The sequence below is a fragment of the Equus quagga genome, chromosome 20 (assembly GCF_021613505.1).
Source record: "Equus quagga isolate Etosha38 chromosome 20, UCLA_HA_Equagga_1.0, whole genome shotgun sequence".
NCBI lineage: Eukaryota > Metazoa > Chordata > Mammalia > Perissodactyla > Equidae > Equus > Equus quagga.
The window spans coordinates 2,835,806-2,861,009 of NC_060286.1; the positions used below are offsets into that span (position 1 = coordinate 2,835,806).

Genomic DNA, 25,204 nt, shown 5'->3' on the forward strand with positions numbered 1-25,204 from the left:
AGGAAGCATAGACCTCCTTATCCTAGTTCTGGCTTGGTGATGAATGATGATCTTAATCTTCCAGCAGTACCACAGTATGGTGTGTTTGGATATGTGTTGGAAGGTGTCCTCACCCAGTCTCGTGCTTTCTGTATTAGGTTAGGAACAGCACAGCGTGGCTCATAATTCTGTCTTATGAATTAACTCTTGGAATACAATGCCTAATCACTGTTGGTTAAAAGTATGCCTTTTGGAATCTAAGAATGCCTTTTTAAAAATAAACAGATGTACCTGTAACTCATTTTGATCAAATACATTGCTATATTTGTTAATAGTACACTTTCCGCCCCACCTCTTCTTTTTGGTTGCTGTTTATCAAAGGATATTTTGGAGCAGAACGAAGCTTTAAAAGCTCAAATTCAACAATTCCATTCACAGATAGCAGCCCAGGTAATGGTGCTTTCTTATTGCTTATCATTACTAATAGCTTCCTAGCCATGTGAAAAATCATCTGAGTGCCTGTTGAGTGCCAAGCACTGGGTTAGTAGTTGGGAGACTAGTCAGTGAATCAGTAGTGATGATCTTGAGCACAAAGCACTCTGAAAATTATGCGCAGTGCTGTGGGAGAACACTTAAGAAAGAAATCCAAATACAACTAATAGGGAGGTGAGTGTTAGAGAGTTTTTACCATAGGAGGAAGAAATAGCCGCCATCCTATCACAAAGCAAGAGGAATTGGCCAAGTGGTGTCAAGAATAGTGGTTTATGTATTAAAGGTGTTCACTAAATATTGACCAGCAATAAGGGGAACTTTTATATACCCTCTGGTGAAATATTGACCAGCAATAAGGGGAACTTTTATATACCCTCTGGTGATAGCAGTATGTTAACCATAGCTCTCAGATTATATATGCAGAAGGACCATTTTAAAATTTATACTTCCATCTAGTGAATGACGAAAACTTCAAAGTTTTGCATGTGGTGTTGTTAAGACCTGCTATTAAGATAGATAGATAGATCGATATAGATATAAATAGATAGCCTTTAGAATATGAATAATGTAACATTAAGAAAAAAGAGAAGAAACTTCCAACTTATTTCCATAATATGCGTACCGTGAATTTCAATTCTTCAACTTTAAAATTCTAAAAATTGCTTGTAGAAAAAGTATCAGCCTGGAAGTCACTTTTCTGTGTAAAAAGTAGTTTTAACATGAAAAACTTATTCTCAAGGTTCAGGCAAGTTCAAACTCCCCAAACTTTGAGATTGCAAACATTTTTTTTCAAAATTGCTTTCTTTGTAGAACTATAGTCTAAAAGTAATTGGGAAAGAATGATTTCATGTAGGAAAGGGTGTTTGTGTGTGTGTACGTATGTGTATATGTAAACTATCAACTCAAATTGGATTGAGGTCTTAAGTTATTAGCTGAGAAGTAGCTCTAGGAAATTTAGCAGGAATTAAGTACTTAAAGAATGCTGTAAGTACCTTTTTAAAAGGAGCTGTTACCAAACAACTGAATTATCTTCATCATGAGCTGTACCCTTCCATTATTGGAAGTTGTTATTGAGGAAAGGAAGCACTGGGATGACAATCGCCTTTGTGGCCGTTATTCCTGTGTATTTGCTTGTCAGCTATATGGTTTCCAGGCCTCTTGCCTTGTTTTATTTGAAATGTCTTGTGATATGTAATTCCCTAATGTTGGCTGTTGGTGATCAAATTTGCTTTCAGAATAATAGCTACCATTTATTGAACACGCATCATGAGCCAGATATACTGCCTTAACAACTTTATATACATTAATTTCCTTTAATTTTTAAAGCTCTGTTGTGATGATTATTGTACAACTTTTAAACTTTCTCTTAAATGCTTTTATGTTGACACTGTTTTTCTTTCTTAGACCTCTGCTTCAGTTCTAGCAGAAGAATTACATAAAGTGTAAGCCTGCCTTTCTACACTTCTCTTATAATTGCTTAGTCACCACTAACCTGAGACCTATTAGATTGAATACTTATGATTAACTTTATATTCTAACTTATTCAGAGAATACTCTTAACTAGATTTGGAGCAACTTTGGCTCTTTTTTCCCCCCTCAGGGAGTTGAGTTCCTAAACATTACACATTCTGTGCTTTTATGTCTTCATCATAAAAAGAGGGAAACTTTTTTTCATTTGGACTTCAGCAGTTATGTGGAAGAGGCCATTGTGATTTGAGATTACTGGAAGGAAGTTAGTTTTTGTGTCTAATAAGTAGTTGTGGCTACTCTGTATGTAGCTATATCGTGGTATGCCCAAAACAAAGTTCTGTTTTTTTTGTGTCCTGTATAATTTGCATAGACATGGATCACTTGTTCAGAAGACCTGAAATCTGATTTAGACATTGCCAGGCTTGTCAGCTTAAACAAATTACTTAACTTATTTGACTTCAAGTTTTAAAATAGGGTTATATATTTTAAGGAGTTGTAGTAATGCATATGACAGTTGTAGCTAAACTGAAAGGGGTTATAGAAATGGAAGGTACAGTTATGTGAGAAATTACTTATGTAAAAATGATCATATTCAAGGCTTTTAATCCTTTGATTTGTGACTTGACTTCCAAGTGTTTATTGAATGTACAAATGTATTTTTTGTTAAAGGATTGCAGAAAAGGATAAGCAGATAAAACAGACTGAAGATTCTTTAGCAAATGAACATGATCATTTAACAAGTAAAGAGGAGGAACTTAAGGTACAGTAATTTTTATAAACAGCTGCAGTATTTTACAGGCATCGAATTACCTTGACCTTGTAGTCAGTGTGAGTGTCTCTGAAGAATGGACAGCGCTCTAGAGTTCATTTGAAAAGTGTCTGTCTCTTTTCTAAACTACAAAATCCTCTTAGCCCTCTAAGAGGAGAAGTTTAAAATACTTTTCTCACGTGATGTAGTTCATGATAATTTGGGAAATATGCTCAATAACAGGAATTGATGGTTTCTCATCCTGATTTAAGAAATTATAATTTGAGATGTTCACTTTGAGACCTTTTCAAGATAGAAGAGTTGCTTTACAAACTTCAAAGTCAACTATATTAGATATTTCTAACACTGTTTTTCCTTCTTGTTCTAGGATATGCAGAATATGAATTTCTTATTAAAAGCTGAAGTGCAGAAATTACAGGCCTTGGCAAATGAACAGGTAGATCTTTATTTATTTATCAGGTAGATCTGGGCATTTACCTCAGAATTTCAGTTTGTCTGTACTTATTTTCATTGGCATTGCAAGCCCTAATTTTCCTCGTGTAGACAGTAAATATAATGGTTACTTGTGCGTGGCTGAATGGTGTGTTGCTGAAGGCCTCTTCTGTTTGATCACAACTCTTACAACCCACCTAGATATTACTCTTTTCATGTGGAAATCAATGTTTGATCCACTGAATTGATCACTTTTGAGATATCAGAGAAATCAGTTTAAACACTCTTAATGTACTGATTTGTTTTAGCTTTCTGCCATTTAACCAATAAAGATCTTTTATTAGGATAAAAGTTGATCAGTGATCTGTATAAAATATTGGACAGCGACAAGTATTACAGAAATGTATGATATTGCTTTAACTTTGTTCACTTCGTATATATGAAAATGTAGCTTTTTAATATGTAAAAATAAGTGAAAGAGTAGTTTTGAGTGCTTCCTGAGAAATGATGAAATTCTCATCTCATTCCAATCACAGGCTGCTACTGCACATGAACTGGAGAAGATGCAGAAAAGGTGATTAAAGTATTGCTGTACTCTGAGCCGTTCATACACTTATGTTCAAGTATAATCGCAGAAAATATTGCTGCTTAAAACTGAGAGTTGTGAGGCTGGCCCGGTGGCCAAGTGGTTAACTTCCCGCGCTCTGCTTTGGCAGCCCAGGGTTTCGCTGGTTTGGATCCTGGGCGCAGACATGGCATCACTCGTCAGGCCATGCTGAGGCGACGTCCCACATGCCACAACTAGAAGGACCCACAACTAAAATATACAACTACGCACTGGGGGGCTTTGGAGAGAAAAAGGAAAAAAAAGATTGGCAACAGTTGTTAGCTCAGGTGCCAATCTAAAAAAAAAAAACAGCTGATGGTTGTGCACATAATTAGTGTAAACTTTCTGAATATATGAAGTATTTTAATTGTTTTTTTCTTCATAGTGTTCATATTAAGGAAGATAAAATAAGATTGCTTGAAGAGCAGCTGCAATGTGAAATTTCAAACAAAATGGAAGAATTTAAGGTGTGTGATTAAGTTTGTCAGCTCAGCTATCTGAACAGCCTTGTGTAGTTTTTAGTTGAAGTGAATCTAGAAATACTACTTTTTTATGCAATCACTCTGAAATAGTGTTTTTATAGTTTATTTGAGGGCTTATACAAACAATGAATTTTATCATAGACTTTTTACCTAAATTATCTTAACATATCTGTTCTTTTAGTAGACTTTTGAAATTTGCTTTGCCCCAACCTTGTCTCTACAGTTTTCAGTGGGTACTTTGAGATGGTTTTCTCTGCCCCATTGTTAATGCACTGCTAGTTTCTGGTCATAGCCAACCAGCTTGAGTATTGTAAAGCATTCTGATGGCCACTGTGCACCTCTGTGTGCAGTAAGATTTGCATTTGTTTTTCTTTTTTGCTTTTATTTAGTAGGAAGCCTGTAAGTACTCACTTAGGAAAGCAGGGTTTCCCAGAATCCGTTGGCACAAACTGCTCAACTCTTTGAAATACACCTGAAACAGTTCTAAACACAGTGTTAACACTGTTTTGGGATAAACCCCATGACTGAATTAGGGGGCTGAGTAGAAACTGGTTTTTAAGATCATTGTACACATACTTTATACTACTACTGTATTCCTCTACTCCGGAAATCTGTTCATTGAAACTGTGAAAAATGGAGCCACGTGAGATTTGTCTTCTTATGTCAATATATAATCCAGCTGTCACTTTATGAGTACTTAAAGCAATGATATGGGTTTGCTTTTTTCAAAAACCATTCAAATGATTGCTTCTTGCCTTTTCTTAATAAAACAGTAAATTGAGATTCTTTCTTCCAGATTCTAAATGACCAAAACAAAGCATTACAATTAGAAGTTCAGAAGCTGCAGACTCTTGTTTCTGAACAGGTAAGGCTTTCTATGAATTACAAGGTAGAAATATCCAATATATAACAAGATCTGGTTCTTCTTTAGATAGTAATGAACTCATTTTGAGAAGTTTTGCTTAAGTGTAGATATGTCTTTTAATTGCCTTTCTATTCCTCTTGTGCTTATCAAGTATCTAAATTAAGGAAAACAGAATTTTTCTTCCCTGAGAGGAATCTAATGTTAACTTGTTTATTAAGTACGTTCCAAAAAAAAAGTGTAATAGGATATATAAAAAGATTTAGGTCTTTTTGATATATTTGGCCCTCAGGATAAAATTCGTTAGACTTTTGGAGCCTGACTTTTTTTCTGTAGGCAGCGTGGTTTCTTAAAAAGAATATGGGTTTGAAACCTACTACCAGCACTTAAAAGCAGAGTGATGTTGATCACATTACTTACCCTTTCTGAGATCTCTCATTCCAAGCTTTCACACTGAGATTTTATTTACATCATCAGTTTGTCAGGCTTACATGGGGAAGTTTATGTATAATGCTTAGCCTTGTGCTTTGCATATAGCATCTTAAACCTTAATTCTTTTCCCTTAGAATTTGTACTTTTTCCATTTCATCTCCACCCGCTGCTGCCATCAGTCTTTTTTCTATATTTATAGCAAGCCGTCAAAACTATAGCAGCCTGAATAAGCATGGCTCCATAGATGAGAGCCCCAGGTGATGTCCATTCCATGGCTAATCCTAAGAGTTGCCTTCATACTCCTCTCCTGCACAACTCTTCAAATTCCAGTTTTTAAAAATATTCTAGAACTCTTGATATTAGATGACATATTAGAATAGAAGCTTTGCATGTTTCTCTAAAACTTAAATTTTTGGAATGTAGTTTTTATTAGAAGCTGAAATGTAAGTTACTGCAAATGATACCACTTCCTTTAGCAGATGCATGCTTTCTTTTTTATTTTAAAATTAACATTTATGCAGGTACTGAATTGGTGTAAGTAGATGTGCCAAATACCTTGGAAGTATTTTGTTAACATATGTTCAGTTGCTGAGAAATAATCCACTTACGATATTAAGTGCTTTGCGTAATCTTTATTACTTTTTTTGGTGAGGAAGATTGGTCCTGAGCTAATGTCTATTGCCAGTCTTCCTCCTTTTGCTTGAGGAAGATTGTCCTTGAGCTAATATCTGTGCTAGTCTTCCTCCAGTGTTTGTATGTAGGATGCTGCCACAGCATGGCTTGATGAATAGTGTGTAGGTCTGTGCCTGGGACCCAAACCCACAAACCCTGGGCTGCTGAAGTTGAGCGTACAAACTTCACCACCACGCTGCTGGGCTGGCCCCTCTTTATTACTTTTTATATGCCTTAGCCTAGCTAACTAAAGGTAACAGAGGAGAAAATGCTGAGCGGGTGCTATTTAGTAGAGATGTGACTTTATGCCACTGTAATCCTAAAATGGTTATTCAAGTCTTGTTCTTGAGTCTCATTCTTACTTCTCTTTGTTGTGGTGTAGCTTATAAGAGACATGACAGTTTATCAATTGTAAGATTTTTCTCCCTCAATTTATCATCTCTAAAGTCTGGATGTGTCTTAGAGTCTCTGGTTACAGTTTAGTTGGCAGCATTTTTAATTTTTAATGTTACATAAAATACCAATTGTGAGATGCAACATTGATGACTTGAATTAGATAAAATATGATCAATGTTTTTTGGTTGTATTAATTCTTAAGCAGAAAAGCAGAATGTAGTTTTTGTGAGTTGGTTATCAGAGATTCTGGAATACCTGTTTCAATATATAAAGTTCTAAACTTTCTAAAATTAACTTCATGGGAGGTAAAACAAATGACCAGAAACTGTTCTAGAATTCCAGTATTAAAGGTGCTGGTAACTCTTACCTAGGTTTAAACAGAAAACCTGAGTCTTTAAAAATCTTGTAACTTTTGTTCTGTACTAAAAATGGTATTCTCCATCATTACACAAAAGTAAAATCACTAACCTTAAATTTTTATTTTCCTTAAAGATAACATGATGCCCTAAGAATTGCCGTTCTAATATCTCATATAAAATTCCCTATCTTTGGCATGGGAGATCATACTAAAAAAAAATCCTGTAATTCTTGCCTTTTGAGTCAGCCTTCTAACTACTATAAGGTTTCTGTGTACTTTTAGGTATTCTGTTAAGATAATTTTTAGCATGAGATGGGTTTTTCTTATGAAGACTAGTTTAATGAAGAACTGTCCACAGAACAAAATTTCATAGCCAGATTTTTTTGATTTATTTAAAAGAATTATTTGATAAGAGGAGAAATTCATTTGGTGCTAATTTAAGATTTGCTCTTTGGTAATTCTTAGAATTTTTCTTGTTGTTCTAAAAGCTCTTTTTTTTTTTGGTAGTAGAAAACATGACTGTGATGTTATGTTTTTGATTGTAGTTGTGACTTACCTTTCTCATCTTGACAGACCAAAGAACCATCTCTTTTGCTTTTTCTCTGGTCATTTTTATTGCTAGTGAAAGAAGACATAAAGATTAGTATAATTTTAACTTCTTTCATTTCCACCTTTTTTTAACCTCTTCCTACCCAGCAGTCAGAATTCCAAATGACAGTTGAGAGAGAAACAGTTTAGTTATGTAAAAAAAATTCAGTCCTTTTGCCCCATGGATTTTTATCCTGGAGGAAAAGATTGAGCTTATTGAAGCAGAAACCAGTAATGGTGCCAAGTTGTTGTTTCTTCAGGTGTAGAAAGCAGAAAGGCAACAGATACCAGGTAAGGATAACCTTTTTATAAATTAAAGGAGGGCAGCCTCCATTTGGAGATAGGCCTGGGGATAGATGATGTAAATAAGTCAGATACTAAGATCTCATTTATTCAGAATAAAATAAAATTTCCTTGGGGGAAGAGTTCTGAGATATCTTGTTTTTTTGAACTTCTTGACTTTTTTAGCAAAGGAGCAGCATGACTTCTTATTCTAATAGATTTTTAAAATTCAATGATCAAGATTATTAAGTAAAAACTATAGGAGTAGGAAGTTTTTTCTATTTGCCCTGTTGCCTGGTTGCATTTTATTGCAGAAGCGTTCATTATTGTATAATATGTGGTTTTGAAAATCATCTAGGGAGAAAAAAATTGGATTGGATTAGACCAATAATATATAAAGTAAAAATGTTGGATAGATACTAAGCTGGGTCAGTTTTGTGCAATTTCATATTTGATGAGCAGTTGACCAAGAGTATTTGTAAACTGTGATCTTGTTAAAGGAAACTGAGTTCATTAAATATTTACTAATTGAGTATATGCTAGATACTGTGCTACATGCTGAGGCTACAGAGATGAAAAAGACTTGGTTCCTGCCCTCAAGAATATGGCTCAGTGTGGAGAGGGATGCATAACAGAGCAGGGTGATGAATAAAATTCTTGAACTGCGTGTACAGGTTTAGAGGAAGAGATAATGAATTCTATCAGGAGAGCGAAGGTCAAGAGGTGCCGCAGAAAGAGGGGTTCAGCTAAACCTGATTTTGAAACATGGCCGTAAATTTGCCAAACAGCTAAGGGGCAATCCAGGTTGAGGGGATACAGTGCTGAAAGTCATGGCAGGGGCCGGCCCTATGGCCAAGTGGTTGAGTTCGTGGGCTCTGCTTTGGTGGCCTGGGGTTTTGCCGGTTCGCATCCTGAGCGTGGACCAGGCCATGCTGAGGCAGCATCCCACATAGCAGAGCCAGAAGGACCTGCAGCTAGAATATACAACTAAGAACTCGGGGGCTTTGGCGAGAAGAAGAAGAAAAATAAAGATTGACCTCAGATGTTAGCTCAGGTGCCAATCTTTAAAAAAAAAAGTCATGGCAATGTGTGGCAAAATTGGCATATTCGGAGCATTTTGATATATTGCAGAAGTGCAAATTATGACACATAAGGAGTAGAGAAAGATTTCCCAGAGCCTAATCGTGAAGGACTTTCTATGCTGTATTAAGGACCATGAACTTGATCTAGCATGTGAGTAAGCCACTCAGGGTATTGCAAGAATGAATAAGCATTTGTCTAGAATTTTAGATCACTCTGGTGTCCATTGAGGTGTCTGAACTTATGTTGGGGGGTGTGTGTAGGTCTAAATGATTAAAATGCAGCTAACTTGGACTTAATAGTGTAGTCTTTTTTTATGGAGATACAGTTGACATATAACATGTTAGTTTCAGACGTACAGCATAATGATTTGACATTTGTATATATTGTGAAATGAACACCACAATAAGTCCATCACCATACATAGTTATAAATTTTGTATTAAGTTTTTGTGTGAGATGGCATTCAGCAAAAATAGAGATGGACAAAAACCATCTTGATGAAAGCTTTATAAATTATTGCATGATTTATTTTTCACAGTTTATAAACCTGATTTAGTATACTTTTGACAGCTCTTATCTCCTTTCTGATGGTAGGAAAATTTTTTCCCATTGGAAAGGTTTTCCTCTACCCCTCACAAAATAATTCTTACGGCCTAGAGGCGCAGGGAGAATAATTAGGATATTGTGGTATTTGAGATGAGTAGAGTTGAGGACCTAACTTAAGGCATTGAAGAAAAGGGGATTAACTTTAGAAATATGTAAGAAGTGGAATTTTAGGACTTGGATTTGGAAATGGAAAAATTAATAGTATTTGTGAAAAATAGTTGTAGTAAAATTGGAAACAACTGAGAAACCAGGAAAATTAGGAAAGAGCAGGTAAAGTATAAGACGGTTGGAAGAGAATGTTCAAAGAAAAAAACCCCACACCCGTTTTATCAGGCTGCTTAGCTGCCTGAAGGCCTGGGAATGCTGAAGAGGAGGCCCCACTTTTGAATGCAATAAATAATGACATTGGGGTCTTTTGTGTATACGGAGGGGTGTTGGAGGGAGCGATCAAAGACAGGGCTCAGCTTACATGTGATGTTTTAATGTTTTGCAAGGGGAATGTGTTCATGTGTTGCAATTTACAGTCAGTTTTAAAGCATTCCATATATTTTGATCTGGGTGGTGGTTTCATAATATATACATGTTAAGAATCCGTTGATTTGTACACAAGATTTGTGAACTTGCCTATATAAATGTTATACCTTAGTTTTAAAAGTGAAAAAAAAAGTGAATTTATAAAAAGAAAGAACAAAGCCTTTTTCCTGGCCTGTGAGGCCTCAGAGCCTTGGATTTTTTATATTTGAAGAATTGAATTAATGTAAAGGAAGTAAGGCAAATTCTTCTCTTATCCTTAAAATTGTGTTTTATGGTAATTAAAAAATTATTCATAAGGTTCTAATTCATTTTGCCAGCCCATTTTATACTTCATCTTTTTCTGTGTCTTTTGTGTAGCTGCTTCTTTTCTGTCTTATGTTTTATGAACTAAGTAATTCTGTAATTATTAGCAGATCATCTTCCTAAATTTCAGATCTAATTAGAGCTAAACAATTTTTAGAATTCTATTTCTAAACTAGTTTTACCTCACGCACACTTGGTAAAATTAAACTTTATTTTTTGGTGATTTTTATTTTAGCCTAATAAAGATGTTGTGGAACAAATGGAAAAATGGTAAGAGTTTAAAATTTTCTTTTTATATTTTAGTGACTCATTTCTACCAAATCTGAGATAACAGAGTTATTAACTACGTTAATCTAGATTCTTAAAATTCTCTTTGTACTTCATGATGGAAGAGAAGTGTTGTGCTATTGATTGATTTGATTTGGGGTTACAGTAGGTTTGTGGGTGTCGTGTGGCAGTGATTTATTTGTTTAGGCTAGCATGTAAGCATGAATTAGTTGAGCACATTTTACTTATTAGTAAAAAGGAAGTACCCGTTAGACCATGATCAGAGATCCTCAGAAACCTTTCTAGGATGAAAAGTTTATAAGGAACAATGGACACAGGAGTTGGTCTGTGTAAAATATTTAGGAATGATATCATTTACCTTGAAAACTACTTCATACATATGTTTTACGTTTACAATTTCAGCATTCAGGAAAAAGATGAGAAGTTGAAGACTGTGGAAGAATTACTTGAAACTGGACTCATTCAGGTGGCCACCAAGGAGGAGGAACTGAATGTAAAGCATTTTGTAAATTTATTTTCCTTGTGATTATTCAGTGAACAAGAAGGGGTTTCATTGTAGTTTGTGTAATTTTCCCCATAGCTTTTAGACTTAATATTAGTTACCTACATTTTTTAAATTTATATAACGTTTTTCATTATATTTAAGATTAGAAATACAAAAATGCATAGTTGATTGTAGCATTCACTGCCTTAATATAGTAGATTCTCTTGTTATGGTTTGTATTGTCTGCTTCTTCACCTCCACCCATGCCCAAACGATGACTAGCAGACATGGAATCGTATTGGAAGCCAGGGAAAGGGGAGACTGCACTTCTCTCTTAGGGTTATCCTTAGCCTTAACCGGCTCGATTAGGAGAGGGTTGCTGGAAGAAATAAGCTAGAAGCTGTATATGAGCTTAGGGAGAGAAGTGGTGTACTATGTGGTTTTGATGTTGTGGAAACATACGTAGAGATACTTGTGGGAATAATTGAATTAAAAATCCGTTTGGCTAGCTCTAGAAGTTAGAAAATTGTGGACATGTGGAACAAGTGAGATTTCTGGATATTCCAGAGAGGAAAGGAAGCAGCTAAAGAAAAATGAGAAGCTAGTATATTTTGAAGCTAGTTATTTTTTCAGAATATGAAAGTATGTTGTGCTTATGTGTCTTTGAAAAAGGCAATAAGAACAGAAAATTCATCTCTGACGAAAGAAGTTCAAGAATTAAAGGCTAAGCAGAATGATCAGGTAATGTATTTAGTAGATCTTGCAGCTCTTCTAAATGATGGACAAACCTGTTACATTCAAACATAGCAAGTCTGTTGTTTGTCTCTCTCTCCCTTCTCCAACGTGGAATTTGTCAGTTATGGTTTTAATCTGTGAATTATTAGTGACTTGATTATCAGTAATGGAGGCTGCAATTTACTGAATGCTGGCTGTATGCCAGGCACTGGGTAGAGTACTCTAGAAAGGATGTCATTGCTTAACTACAGTGATAACAGGTTTAAGTGAAAGTATAAAGTAAGACTGAAAAGTAAAAGGCTACCTGAAATTAGGCAATTTCCTAGTTGTATTTTCTCTTTATCTGGTTAGAGTTATTAATTCAGTAATTTTAACACTTATCTGTTTTTTTTGGTTTTGGCCTACATTTACCGTAAGTAGCTTTAAAGCTGCTTGTTTTCAAAGAGCTTTTTATTTTCATAATTATGGCATTAAAAAAATCTAGGAAGAATTAATTCCTGCGTTTACTTTTTCCATTTGGATTTTGGTGTAGTGGAAAATTTAAGGATAGCATAGTTTCTATTTCTGACCCATTTATATTTTCAGCCCATTGCTAAGTGGGATACCTTTCTATTTCTAGGTTTCTTTTGCATCTCTAGTTGAAGAACTTAAGAAAGTGTAAGTGATGACATTATTAAACTGGTCTTTCTCTCTTGGTCCATTTTCTTAGTGCTCATGAATCTTGTTTTATAGTGCAATCGAGATAGCTGATGTATCTTAGTTTAACCTTCACTCTAGAATTTTTCATTGATGGAATAAGGAAACTTAGCTGTGTTTTCCCAGTGCAATGTGATTGTTAAAAAATCTATTTCTCTAATTGATTCCATTTATTTTTCTTAACTTATGGCATCAAATAGTTAATTTTCCGCTTCTGCATAGGAACTATTGAAGAACAGGTTATGTTGGCTAGAGAGAGCAGTTCCTTGCCTGTATCCTCTTCTCGAGGTGTCTTACAGTTTAATGCCATAGTCGTGTGTAAGTTCTGCCAGAGCCCTCAGAGCCCTAGAAGCCAGTGTTGTTGAGAGGAGTTCGATTCCCCCCAGTGTTCTTCAGGGTACTCATCTTAGATTCCCTGTGCACTAACTAGCTGCTTCTCATGTGCATGGGCTTCAGCCATCTGCTAGTTACTGATTGATTCTCATTTAGGAAGAGCTTTAAGTATTTTTTTCCCCATTGTGTCTGCAAGATAATGTTGCTGTTTTACTAAAATGAGAAGAGTTGATTTGGTGAGCCTATTCATAGATCAGTGCTTTATACCTTAGTTGGTGGATCTTGATGATTTCTATTCAAGTTTAATACTGTATTTCTTTGTCTAAGGATCCATGAAAAAGATGGAAAGATCAAGTCTGTGGAAGAGCTTCTGGAAGCTGAACTTCTCAAAGTTGCTAATAAGGAGAAAACTATTCAGGTATTGGGAGAGAGAAAACTGTGTTTTGTTTTTTTGTTTACCGACTTTAGTGAATATCATTTAATTTTGTGTGTTTGTCTGTACATTGCATTTTATGTCAATTTCTGTGTTTCCATTGTCCAATCTTGTCTGTTTTGTCATTGTCAAGGATTTGAAACAGGAAATAGAGGCTCTAAAAGAAGAAATAGGAAATATCCAGCTTGAAAAGGCTCAACAGGTAAAAATCCCAGAGCCATAGCATGACAGATTTGTTAGTGTATGTATGTGTATTTATGAGCTGTTTGGGTTTTTTTCTTGTTACTCAGAAAAAAACTTTTAAATAGTGTTCTGTAAGTATATTGGGTTATGTGCTTTTTATTTTTTTGCCTGATTTGAGAAAGTGTTCTTGATATTTTGATCAATATATCTTTTAACTGTTAAAAATTCTTTTCTAGAAAGTGTATTAATGTTTTATTTTAGTTTGCTGACTTAAAACACAAAACACTTTGGTAGATCTTTTTTTAACCTTTTTTATTCTTTTTTTAACACTGCATGGATCAGAATGTTTTGTTATAGAATATGTATTGCTGAGCCTTTGCCTGTGGAACAAAGTACAAATTTCATTGGGGGATTTCTGAGGTAGATGTGGTTACTGGAAATAGATGGGTTTTGGGGAATTTAATCTGATAAGGCTTCATTGAAAAAATGGTGAGATTGTGTGGAGGAGATGACTCATTCATCCAACAGATTCATTCGACAATACATATTGAGTTCCTCCTACTTGTCGGAAGGCTATATTAGTGATTGGACATAATGTGTTGAGTGAAACAGGGTATGATGAAAAGATCAGACTCTTCTAATATAGACTAAGAGTTCAGGGAAGTCTTCTCGCGAGGCACTAGCATCTGAGCCACGATCTGAAGAGGGACTGTGAGAAGACAGGAGGGGCTAGAAGGTACTATTGGGCTGCATGTGATGAGGAAAGGGGATTAAAGGCAGACGGTGTAGACCAGCTGGCCTTGAAGACTGGAAAGGAGAAGAGCTCTGACATGGTAGGAGGCATGTGGACAGTTCATATTTGAATTTTCACAGTTTTAGAAGGATCGCATTATTTAGACTTATTATTCATAACTATATTCCTTGCCACTCCCCTCCCCTTATCTTTTTAATTTGTTACTGTCGTTAGAGTCGAGTGAAGGTTAAATCGAAACACATCTCATTTTGGCATGAATAATTCAGCTAGGATCTTCATAATTTGAAGTGTACTCATTTTAAAGTTTATCATAAAGCTTAATAAGGTAAATTGAAAGGATTATGAATTGCTTTTTTTCCTGCTTTTTTCTTTGTATTTCAGTTATCCATCACTTCTCAAGTTCAAGAGCTTCAGAACTTGTAAGTACCATTTCTCTCGTTTACTTTTAATATCTCTTTTCCACAAGTTAAATACAATATAATGAAAATCATAGCTGCTTTTTATGTGATTTCAAGTAATATTTTAGAGAATATCAAATTATGTCACCAAAAGGCCTTAAGGTTTTAAGTTTTTCATTAGGATTTAACCTATAGGTTTTTGATGGGAAGGGGATAGAGTGGAAGTTTTATTTTTCATGATTTGTCATCTGGATATGACCTTAAACTGAGATGTTGCTCTGTGCCCATTTTGATAGCCACTGTGAAACCGGCTCTGTATTTCATACCCAAACCAGTTGTGCGAAGCTGTCTGAATTTGCTGGTTGACGTAAACAGGGTGGCGTGGGGTGAGGCAGAGGCCCCTGGTTCTTCAGTGACAGAGGGGACTGTTTTCTCTGCTCACCCTGCACTGCTCAATTTGATATTTCCAAAATCTTTGTGCCTTTATACTTGAAATATTTATATTTTAGTTTGTTTTAATCAGTTTGGGCTGTGAGTAGCACCTAAAAATACTTGTCCAGCTTTCAGTTTGCTTTGAATAGTCATGTAACATTTTCATTGATAGTTCTTGTTAACTTACTGTTAGGTTAAAAGGAAAGGAGGAACAGATGCATGCCATGAAGACTCTTTTAGAAGAGAAGGAGAAGGACCTAGCCAAGAGGGGAAAATGGTTACAGGTGAGAAGTTAAAAACAAAAGGAAACACCTTGTTTATACTTGAATGTCAATTTAATTCATACCTTTTTTTTCCCCCCAGGATCTTCAAGAAGAAAATGAATCTTTAAAAGCTCATGTTCAGGAGGTAGCGCAACATAACTTGAAAGAGGTATCGTATAAACGATATCAGCATATTACATAAAAAAAAGGGAAATCTTTATTTTACTAGAAAGTAAAGAATTAATATGTTCTTTCAGTTTCTTTTCTATAAAAATTATTATTGTACCATAGTTTTGTTGTTTTTGATAGAATAAGTTAACTTTTTTCCCTGTCAGGTCTATTACTGCCTGATTTGTCAACCTAAGCCTAAAAGCATTTCCTATCTTTACTTTTTCAGGTGGACTCTTAAGCTCATCCTTGTGTCTGTGTTTAATTGGTATATTAATCTGTAATCCTTTAAGAAATGGATATTAAAAATTAAGTTAAATAAAGAAAATTCATCGTCTTTCTTTTATAAATGGCCCAATCTTAAATTTGCCACATATAATTATGTTTTTATTGTATTGGTGAGTGATTCTATATATGTATATATGTTGTAGTTCCTGCTATTTTTTGATGTTAAAATTAAAACTGTGCATCTGTTTTTTAGGCATGTTCTGCATCACGATTTGAAGAACTTGAGACTGTGTAAGTTTCTAGCCAGCATTTTAAAGAGGAACTTGTCATTGTTTTCCAGAGTGAGCTTGAACATTACGATGAGTTTCTTCTGCATCGTTAGTTAGCTTTCTTGTTAAGGAGGAGTTGTGGTCCAGAGGCAGACGCGCTCCGTCTCTGTTTGCTGGAATAAACGGAGGCCCTTGGAGTGCTTTCAGTGGCCTGGAGGCTCGGCCCTTTCTAAACCTCTCCAGCCCATTGTCTGAAATAGTCTTTCTGCTGAAACTGGTTTTATTTGTTTGCTTTTTAAACAAATTATGCAATTATTGTAAAGAGAGATTAAGTTTGTTTCAAATTAAAATCCTTTTAGTATTTGAAAGAATAACATCTCTGAATTAACCAGAAGATAATCTTAGCCATAATCTCGATGATGAATATTGAATCTTTCTATAAAAGTAACTTGCTTTTTGGGGAAAATAGTGTCTGTTATCATCTCAGTTATGCTGTGCTGAATAGTAAAAATATTGAATCTGATCAGCATAGGAGTTAACAGTCTTTGTAGATGTTTCTCCTAAAACATTTTTTATCCTATAAAGTCTGTTTTCTTAAGCTATATCAGTCTGCAGTGGTGAGAACAGTGTCTGGACTTCCTCTTTTTGGTCCCTACACAATTGCATTTGAGAGATTTTGCTTTGATGTGATGCCATCAGTCTTTATTGATGTTTAAGAAGTGGCCCTTTGAAGCTGTGTTTTTAAAATTAAGATATTGAGGATATTTATTAGGTGATTGTCTTTATGAAGACAAAAGGGATGTCTGTTTTTGGCAGTAAGATTGCTCATTTGTACGACTAATTGTTTATCTAGTGGACGTTGTGTAACTGTTGAGGTGCTTTTGTCTCATTTGTTAATAGAAAGCTTAAAGACACATTTGTGGCCTATCTGTAGTAATTATATAGATCATTAAAGTATGTGATTTGACATTTATTTTACCTCATATTCTTTTCTTTTTTTAATTAATAGAATTTTTTTTGGTGGGGGGATCAGTTTTAGGTTCACAGAACAAATTGAAAGAAAAGTACAGAGTTCCTCTATACCCCCTTCTTGCATTTCCCTTAGTTACATCTTGCATTAGTGTGGTAAATATGTTACTAACTCATCAGCCAATATCTATATACTGTTATTAACTAAAGTCCAGTTTCCATTAGAGCTCACTCTTTGTGTTGTGCATTTTATGGGTTTTGATGAATGTATAATGACATGTATCCCTCATTACAGTATCATAAAAATTAGTTGCACTGTCCTAAAAATCTCCTGTGCTCCACCTATTCATGCCTCCCTGCCTCCAACCACCCCCTCTCCCAAATTCCTGGCAACCACTCATCTTTTTACTGTGTCCATAATTTCGCCTTTTCCGGAATGTCATATAGTTGGAATTATATAGTATGTGGCCTTTTCAGATTGGCTTCTTTCACTTAGCAAAATATATTTAAGGTTTGCTGGGTTTTTTCTTTTCTTTTTGAGGAAGATTAGCCCTGTTCTAACATCTGCTGCCAATCCTCCTCTTTTTGCTGAGGAAGTCTGGCCCTGAGCTAACATCCGTGCCCATCTTCCTCCACTTTATATGTGGGACGCCTGCCACAGCATGGCTTGATAAGTGGTGCCACGTCTGCTCTCAGGATCTGAACTGGTGAACCCTGGGCCGTCACATCAGAATGTGCAAAACTTAATGGCTGCACCACTGGGCCGGCCCCTGGGTTTTTTCATTTTTTAATCCCATTCTTCATGTATGCTGTTTCATGCAGACCTGTAAACATCTTGAAATTCTTTCTAGATTAAGGTAGGGTGAAAATCAGCAAATACTTGAGAGCCTGTTATCTGCCCTCTGGCACTGGGAATACTGAAATGGCTCATGGTTTCCTGCCCTGAGGAAATAGACAGTTTAACTGATCCTTTTAATAGTGTTAAGTGTTAATGCTAGAGGTCTGTTGCTTGGGATGACAAGGGCAATTGGGATTCACTTGGACTAGATATAGTAAGACTTGTGTTAGATAAGGGTGAACCAGGTTAAATAATGTATAGCATCTATTCAGCAGAAAGGATTGGGCATATTGTAGGCTCCAGGGTCAATCCGATGGCTTTTATTTTAGATTTTTCTCTTAGATAAAACCATACTTCCTTAAGAAATGTTAAGTAGGAAATAAGCTAGAACAGTTTTAGGATGTACTGGACTTTGAGTTGAATGATTCTGGAAATACTGTCTTTTAAGACAAATTTTTTTTTTTTAATTTTCTTTTTAAAGATTTTATTTTTCCTTTTTCTCCCCAAAGCCCCCCGGCACGTAGTTGTGTATTTTTAGTTGTGGGTCCTTCTAGTTGTGGCATGTGGGATGCCATCTCGGCATGGCCTGACACGCTGTGCCATGTCTGTGCCCAGGATTCGAACCAGCAAAACCCTGGGCTGCCCAAATGGAGTGTGCAAACTTAACCGCTCAGCCACAGGGCCAGCCCCTAAGACAAATTTATAAGTTGATGTGATGTGAGGAGAAAGAGCTGATAGGCGTTGGTTCTGCTGTCTTTTTTCCTTAGAGATATTGCGGTCTGGTTGTCCTTTTTTATGTATATAACTAAATATAAAGTCTTTGTAAAAATTCTAGGTTGAAAGAAAAGGAAAATGAAATGAAGAGAGTAGAAACTATGCTAAAAGAGAGGGAGAGTGATCTTTCTAGCAAAACAAAGTTGTTACAGGTGAATATGTTTACTTAAAATTAATTATTGTGTGAATTATTGTTTTTGCATGTTTTAAAACAATTTTAACTAGTATGAAAGAAAATAGAATCCAGATTGACTTTCCCTCCTACCCACATACTGGATCTCATTCCGCAGAGATAAGTACTATCAAGTGTTTATATATCTTTTTGAGAAGTGTCCATGCATAAGATGTGTGTGTGTATACTTATTTTTTTAAACATACTGTGTTTAACCATACACACTTTTGTAGTTTGCTCCCCTCTATTGATAACGTTTTTGAGATCTTTCCACATAAGCACATTTCTATCTTTAACTTTTCTTTTTCCCTTGGTGCAGAAGATTGGCCCTAACCTAGCATCTGTTCCCAGTCTTCTTTTTGCTTGAGGAAGATTCTCTCTGAGCTAACGTCTGTGCCAGTCTTCCTCTACTTTCTATGTGGGTCGCTGCCACAGCATGGCTTGATGAACAGTGTGTAGATCCGTGCCCAGGATCTGAACCCGTGAACTCTGGGCCACTGAAGTGGAGCACGCCAAATTTAACTGCTATGCCACAGGGCCGGCCCCTATACCCTTATAAAATTATCACTATTTTAGAATTCTCCTGGCTTGTGTGATATGTTTCAGAAGTTTTGTAGAAAATAAAAATCTCTGTTCAGGTATTCATGTTTAATTTGTTTTTTAAATAGGAGATACAAGATGAAAACAAATTGTTTAAATCCCAAATTGAGCAACTTAAGCAACAGAACTACCAACAGGTAGGCACTAGTAGCTGGCTTGCCTTTTATTATGTGGTAAAAAATCTGTGACTGTCTAAGTGTTCTTTACCATTTGCCTTTTCATTGAGAATAAGGTATATGTTGTTTTATTTATAAATGTTTATCAAATTTCCAGAAAACAAAGTAATTTGCTATGCCATATCCAAGATAAAATAATACACAATCTATAAAGTACCCACAAATAATATCAGTGTCTATATTCCAGGTCTGTTACGTATTTGTGTGTATGTTTTCAGATCCTCTAAAATGCTTTTCTTAGCAAGTCAGAATCCTGTGGAGGTCAGTGTAAAAACGTGTGTGTCCTCCCTCCCTTCCCAAACAGAACATCAGGCATCGAAGGGAAGCTGAGGGATGTGTAATGTTAGAAGTAGTAGTTTACCACTATTGAAAACAATTTTTAAGGGAAAACTCTGCTTGCTAAATATAAAAAAAAAATGTGCTTTTAAAAGATGTTACCAAAATATTCTTTATTTTATGAATGTATATGGGTAAATTAGAAAGTGTTTTGAGGGGCAAAAGAATGTGAGTCCTTGTCAACAAGAAGCTCGCAGTAGTTGAGTTTGGGAGGTTGTAGTCAAGGAGTAAAGACCATATGTGAAGGGCTATGTGCTGTTACATATTATGGAAAATTAACTTTTTGTTACATGCACGTTAACTAACTTTTCTTAGTTTTTCTTTTGACTTAATTTATGATAGTTTTTTGACTTTTGAAAGCTTAATGTAGTCAGATATGAATTATACAGTATGAAAATTTAAGATATTAATTCAGTGCTTTGCACACGTAGGAAATTAGTAAATCCTTGTTAGATGAAGATTTGAAGTATGTAGTGATAGTGAAGGGTTGATTAGCACTCAGTACAGTTTATAAATTTGTCCGTGTTTTTATTAGCATTCCTTGGTGATGGGAATATAGAATATATGGTATTTTTACCTTTGGTGTTGTCTTAATTTATATCTGAGAAGAGTTTTAATCTTTTGAAGTCCTTTGGAGAACTTTATTTTGAAATAACATTTAACTCTTTTAATAGGCATCTTCTTTTCCCCCTCATGAAGAACTATTAAAAGTGTAAGTAATAATTTTGATTCACAGTTTGGGAAGTGATAACTGTTTTTATGTGCTAAATGGTGCTCAGAAAAGCAATTTAATGTAACTGCAAATGGTCACCTAATTTTTACAGTTCTATTTAGATTTCTTGAACTGCCCCTCCATAGAGCTTAGCTGTGCCTTTGAGCTAATGTACTTTTTTATGGTATTTGGATTTCTTTGAATATTTTGTTGAGGGAGATTTTGATTTTTCAGGCATTCAGAAAACATCTAATCAAATTAAACTATACTTTGAAGGCTTTACTAATTTATCTTAAATTATTTCAGTTCTCCTCCTGGTATTATGGAATTGAATTATGCAAATTTTGGTTTAGTGTTTGCATTTTTAAAAAATCTCATAATCTTTATGGTGATGGTTCTTTTTTTTCTTTTGATGAGGAAGATTGGCCCTAAGCTAACATCCATTGCCAATCCTCCTCTTTTTCGCTTGAGGAAGATTATCCCTGAACTAACATCCAAGACAGTCTTCCTCTGTTTTGTATGTGGGATGCCACCACAGCATGGCTTGATGAATGACGTGTAGGGTCTGCACATGGGATCTGAACCCGTGAACCCCAGGCTGCCGAAGCAGAGCATGTGAACTTAACTACTACGCCACTGGGCCAGCCCCTGGTTGCTGCCTTTTAAGGAGACTTGTTTTTACTGAAACATTTTTCTTATATTGTTGGCCTGTATTTTTCTCTAAGAGGCTACCTTTAAGGTCATTTCAGATAAGTAGGTATGTTTTGACCTGTTAAATGTCAGCTACAGTAAGTATATTAGGTGATACAAGTAATCTAAATGTCCTTCCATCTTGACTTGTTTCTAGAGTTGGTGATTTACTAATTTAGAATTATTTACTGTTCAGTTGAGTCTTGAGTTTGACTGTGTAGAACAAGGCTCAAGAAACTTTCTCTATGAATGGGCTGATAGTGAATATTTTAGGCTTTGTGAGCCACAGAGTTCTCTGTTTCATACTGTTTTCTTAAACAATCCTTTAATAGTGTAAGATCAGCTCTTGGCTAGAGGGCCGTACAAAAACTGACTGTGGGTTGGGCCCAGAGCCCTAGTTTGCCAACTCCTTATATAGGACCTGATTGTTAGGGAAGAGCTGTTTGTAATTTAACTGTCTACCCAGGCTGCTCTCAAGTGTAACGGAACTGAATTGTGAATTTTTGCCATTACTGTCTGCATTTCTGGGAAATACCTAGCTCATGAGATGGAACCAGAAAAACATGAATCCTGAGACTGTTATGAAAATGACGAGAACACCTACCTCACCTTAATATCTTACTGTTGTTGGGGGTTAGCCGCTTGAAGAAAGTCATAACTGGTTTCATTACCTTCTGGAAAAAGAAGAATGTACTTCCGGGAGAGCTTCTACATCAGTTTCCACTCTTCCGAAAATAGCTACTTGATTGCCTCAGATAAAAATAGGAATACCTACTTACAGCAGTTCATGTATTCATGAACTGTTTCTTAGGGGAAGATTTCTCTTTAGCACGATTGTCAGCATGTCATATTGTAAAAATTTATTTAAAAAATCATTTCTGAAAATAAAAATTCATAGATGGGCTTTCGTGATAACAGTAGCTAAGCTTAAAGAGTTTGCTTGTCAAGTTAATGCGTTTTTCAAAGCATCATCTACTTGCTGTTTTTATTTTGTGGTAAAAAATATTGTATTCACTGTTTACCTAAAATACTGCTATATGTATCCATGTTTTGGTTTAGAATTTCAGAAAGAGAGAAAGAAATAACTGGTCTCCAGAAAGAATTGGCTTCTTTGACAGACGCTGTTGAACACCAGAGGAAGAAAAACAATGTGAGCAAGTCTTTATCAGAATGAAGCTTTTCTTTTTATCGCTTCACTGAAGTAGCATGGTTCAGAATTTCTTTTTTAGCCTGCTTTTACTTTAGATTTCTTCTTAATCTTGTAAGACAGTACTGTTTTGTGTGTAGCTTTTTGGGGTAATCATTTATTGGAGAGCAGATTTTTTTAATGAATAAATGAAAAGACCAATTTGTACACTTCTGAATATCATTTTAAATGTCAATGCTATAATTATTACAGCTTCAGTTTTTTTACTAGAATACAGTTGACTTTCTGTTGAACTTTTATTTGGAAAAATTATTCTTTCATGTCAGTATGTTAAAATGGAAGGCGTTTCCTCTTATTTTGATTGGGTTAGCCATTTTGTAAACTAAAAGTATGCCAGAATTCAAACTCAGTTAAGTGTCTTTCAAAGACTTCTGGAGCCTCCCTCTTTAAACTGAGAGGTGGTTCAGATTTTGATAATTAAGCATGGTAGAGGCCTCAGAACCTGAATACATTTATGCTGGAATGGGTAGGGATAGTGCCCTAAGCAATATATTCTAGTACTTTTACTGAATAGACGAATAGTGAATTTAGGTGAATTTCTTAAATTCTCTCTGACCAGAAGGTGCCACCTGTAAATAGAATCCAAACATTCTTGCTAGAGAATGAATTTTTGACACCAGAGTGTGATTTGCTAAGACTTGAGCAAAGTTAAAAATGTTATTGATATCTAAGGGGATATTCATAGTAAATTGATAGATGTTTTCTAATGAAAGTTAAACTTTCGAAGTTTGCGTTAATTTGTTAATTTAACAAGTTGACATGTTCCTGCACCCCTGAGTTTGTCAAAATTAGGTATGTGAATTGCCCTTTGTGTGTTTGTGTAACACTACTAACAGCATTGCAGTTGGCCACAAAACCTGAGGTGAATTTGCCAATATACTGCTAACGTCCTGACGGTGTTTTATTATTGGGATTCTGAGATAAGGTGGACATAATAATGCCAGTATAGTGCAGGAGGCAGTGAAGTGGTGAGGAGAGCCAGGACGCTGGAGGCCCGCAGACTGCGGCGTCAATCCATTCTAGGTCTGCCACTTCATTTGCTGTGTGGACTTGGCCAGATATCTTAACCTGCTTGAGCTATGGTTTCCCATTGATAAAATGGGAATAGATACTTCTTAGGGTTGTTGGGAGGATTAATCAGAATTTATATGAGGCGCCAAGTACGGCGTTAGGCACTTAAGTAAGCATTCAATAAGTGGTTATTATTGGCTTTTTATTTTTTGTTTTTAATCCGTTTAGATTTCTAAATCTGAAGAAAGATTGAAATATTGCAGATTGTCCTTATTTGTATTCGCTAATGAAATACTGTTAAAATAGATCTTTTCAGATCTCAGTTTCTTGTGACCTCTGTCTCTCTCCCAAGAGGACGTGTTTTATAGCCTTCCAGCCTCCCTGGGTGCCTCAGTCAAGTAGCTCACACAGCTCCTGTCAGGTTGCTTTATGGCACATACATTTGACCGTGCCAAGAAAGGTCGAGAAGCACTGTGAGTTAACTGTGTCACTCCCAGGTAGACTTGAAGTGTGTTAACTCAGTAAAACATACTTAGAGAAACCATGTTGTGCTGCATTGGGAAGTTCACAAGTGGTCCTAGGCCTTGTTTAAAAATCCCCTGTGAAGCTTTTTGCAGTGCTTGTGTATTTGCTCGTCCTCAGGCCTCTAATGATCTGTGTACTCAATCATATTTGTAATCTTAGTTTGTGTATTTACTTTTGAATGCTTTCTTCTTTGTTACATGTGCACAGTAATTACTTTAAAGCTGACTTTTTGGTGTGTATACTAAAACATGGGAAGTGGGCATCTTTATTTTCTCATTCAAACTTCTAAACATTGCTTTTTATTTTTTTGCTAATATACATATTTTCCCATTGAAATAATTTTGCAGTAACCAGCATTTAAATGCAGTGCAAAATACTGATGAAGTAAAAAGCAAAAATCTTTCAATATGGATAAACTGAAATCATTTTTTCTAAAAATGATTAGGACCTTCGGGAGAAAAACTGGGAAGCAATGGAAGCATTGGCATCAACTGAAAAAATGCTGCAGGACAAAGTGAACAAGACTTCCAAGGTTGTAATGCTAACTCCTGGAAACAATGCACTGAACAGAGAAAATCTGCAGCTTGTCTTAGAATCAGACTAAAGCGTTTAATTTTACTGCAATTTAAATATAAAATCTCCTTACCATCCACATTTATCATCTCCATCATCTCTGCTTTTTCCTCTACTCTCTGAACTTTAATTTTGGGCATGCTGGTTTGTTGTGACTACCTGATTGTTTGAGCTTCGGTGATTACTGCTTTAAGCTGCAGAGTCTTAGGAGAACTATGCTGTCCATGGAAGCTCTTCTTAGAGCCAGGGTGCCTCTTGGGGTGGTTAAGAGAGCTTCGATGAAAACTCTGAGCCAAAAACCTCTAGCTGAATTAACAAACACATTCGAATACATAGGATGTACTTAGGATGCACAGTGAACTTGCCTAGGTTCTTTGGGGGCACACCAGGATAACTCAGACATATGTCTTAAAATATGTATGAAATGTACAGGAAATATGTCTTAAAATGTACAGGAAAAGGATCAATTCTAGTTATGTTCTTGGAGATGGTTCCTTAAAAGAGGTGAAATTAAAATTAAACTTTAGGTTTTGAATCGGCTGGAGAGTAGTGATGCATGTGTTATGTTTAGTATGGAATATCAGTAGAAGGGATAATTCTCTTGACCAGAG

General features: G+C 35.6%; 1 protein-coding gene across 5 annotated transcripts in view; it reads left to right on the forward strand.

The window, feature by feature from the left end:
* Window positions 1-25,204, forward strand: part of KTN1 (kinectin 1) — a 101,346-nt gene that overhangs the window by 55,693 nt on the left and 20,449 nt on the right. For 3 of the 5 annotated variants that reach the window (XM_046647104.1, XM_046647103.1, XM_046647105.1), the window contains 22 exons: window positions 361-429; window positions 1,876-1,913; window positions 2,611-2,701; window positions 3,078-3,146; window positions 3,679-3,716; window positions 4,135-4,216; window positions 5,028-5,096; window positions 10,582-10,616; window positions 11,037-11,127; window positions 11,791-11,859; window positions 12,473-12,510; window positions 13,210-13,300; window positions 13,449-13,517; window positions 14,634-14,671; window positions 15,276-15,366; window positions 15,446-15,514; window positions 15,995-16,032; window positions 18,653-18,743; window positions 19,432-19,500; window positions 20,550-20,587; window positions 22,337-22,427; window positions 24,466-24,552. In XM_046647104.1, coding sequence (XP_046503060.1) covers window positions 361-429; window positions 1,876-1,913; window positions 2,611-2,701; window positions 3,078-3,146; window positions 3,679-3,716; window positions 4,135-4,216; window positions 5,028-5,096; window positions 10,582-10,616; window positions 11,037-11,127; window positions 11,791-11,859; window positions 12,473-12,510; window positions 13,210-13,300; window positions 13,449-13,517; window positions 14,634-14,671; window positions 15,276-15,366; window positions 15,446-15,514; window positions 15,995-16,032; window positions 18,653-18,743; window positions 19,432-19,500; window positions 20,550-20,587; window positions 22,337-22,427; window positions 24,466-24,552 — 1,461 coding nt within the window. The remainder of the gene's footprint in view (window positions 1-360; window positions 430-1,875; window positions 1,914-2,610; window positions 2,702-3,077; window positions 3,147-3,678; window positions 3,717-4,134; window positions 4,217-5,027; window positions 5,097-10,581; window positions 10,617-11,036; window positions 11,128-11,790; window positions 11,860-12,472; window positions 12,511-13,209; window positions 13,301-13,448; window positions 13,518-14,633; window positions 14,672-15,275; window positions 15,367-15,445; window positions 15,515-15,994; window positions 16,033-18,652; window positions 18,744-19,431; window positions 19,501-20,549; window positions 20,588-22,336; window positions 22,428-24,465; window positions 24,553-25,204) is intronic. The other 2 variants (XM_046647106.1, XM_046647107.1) reach the window with 1 other exon arrangement.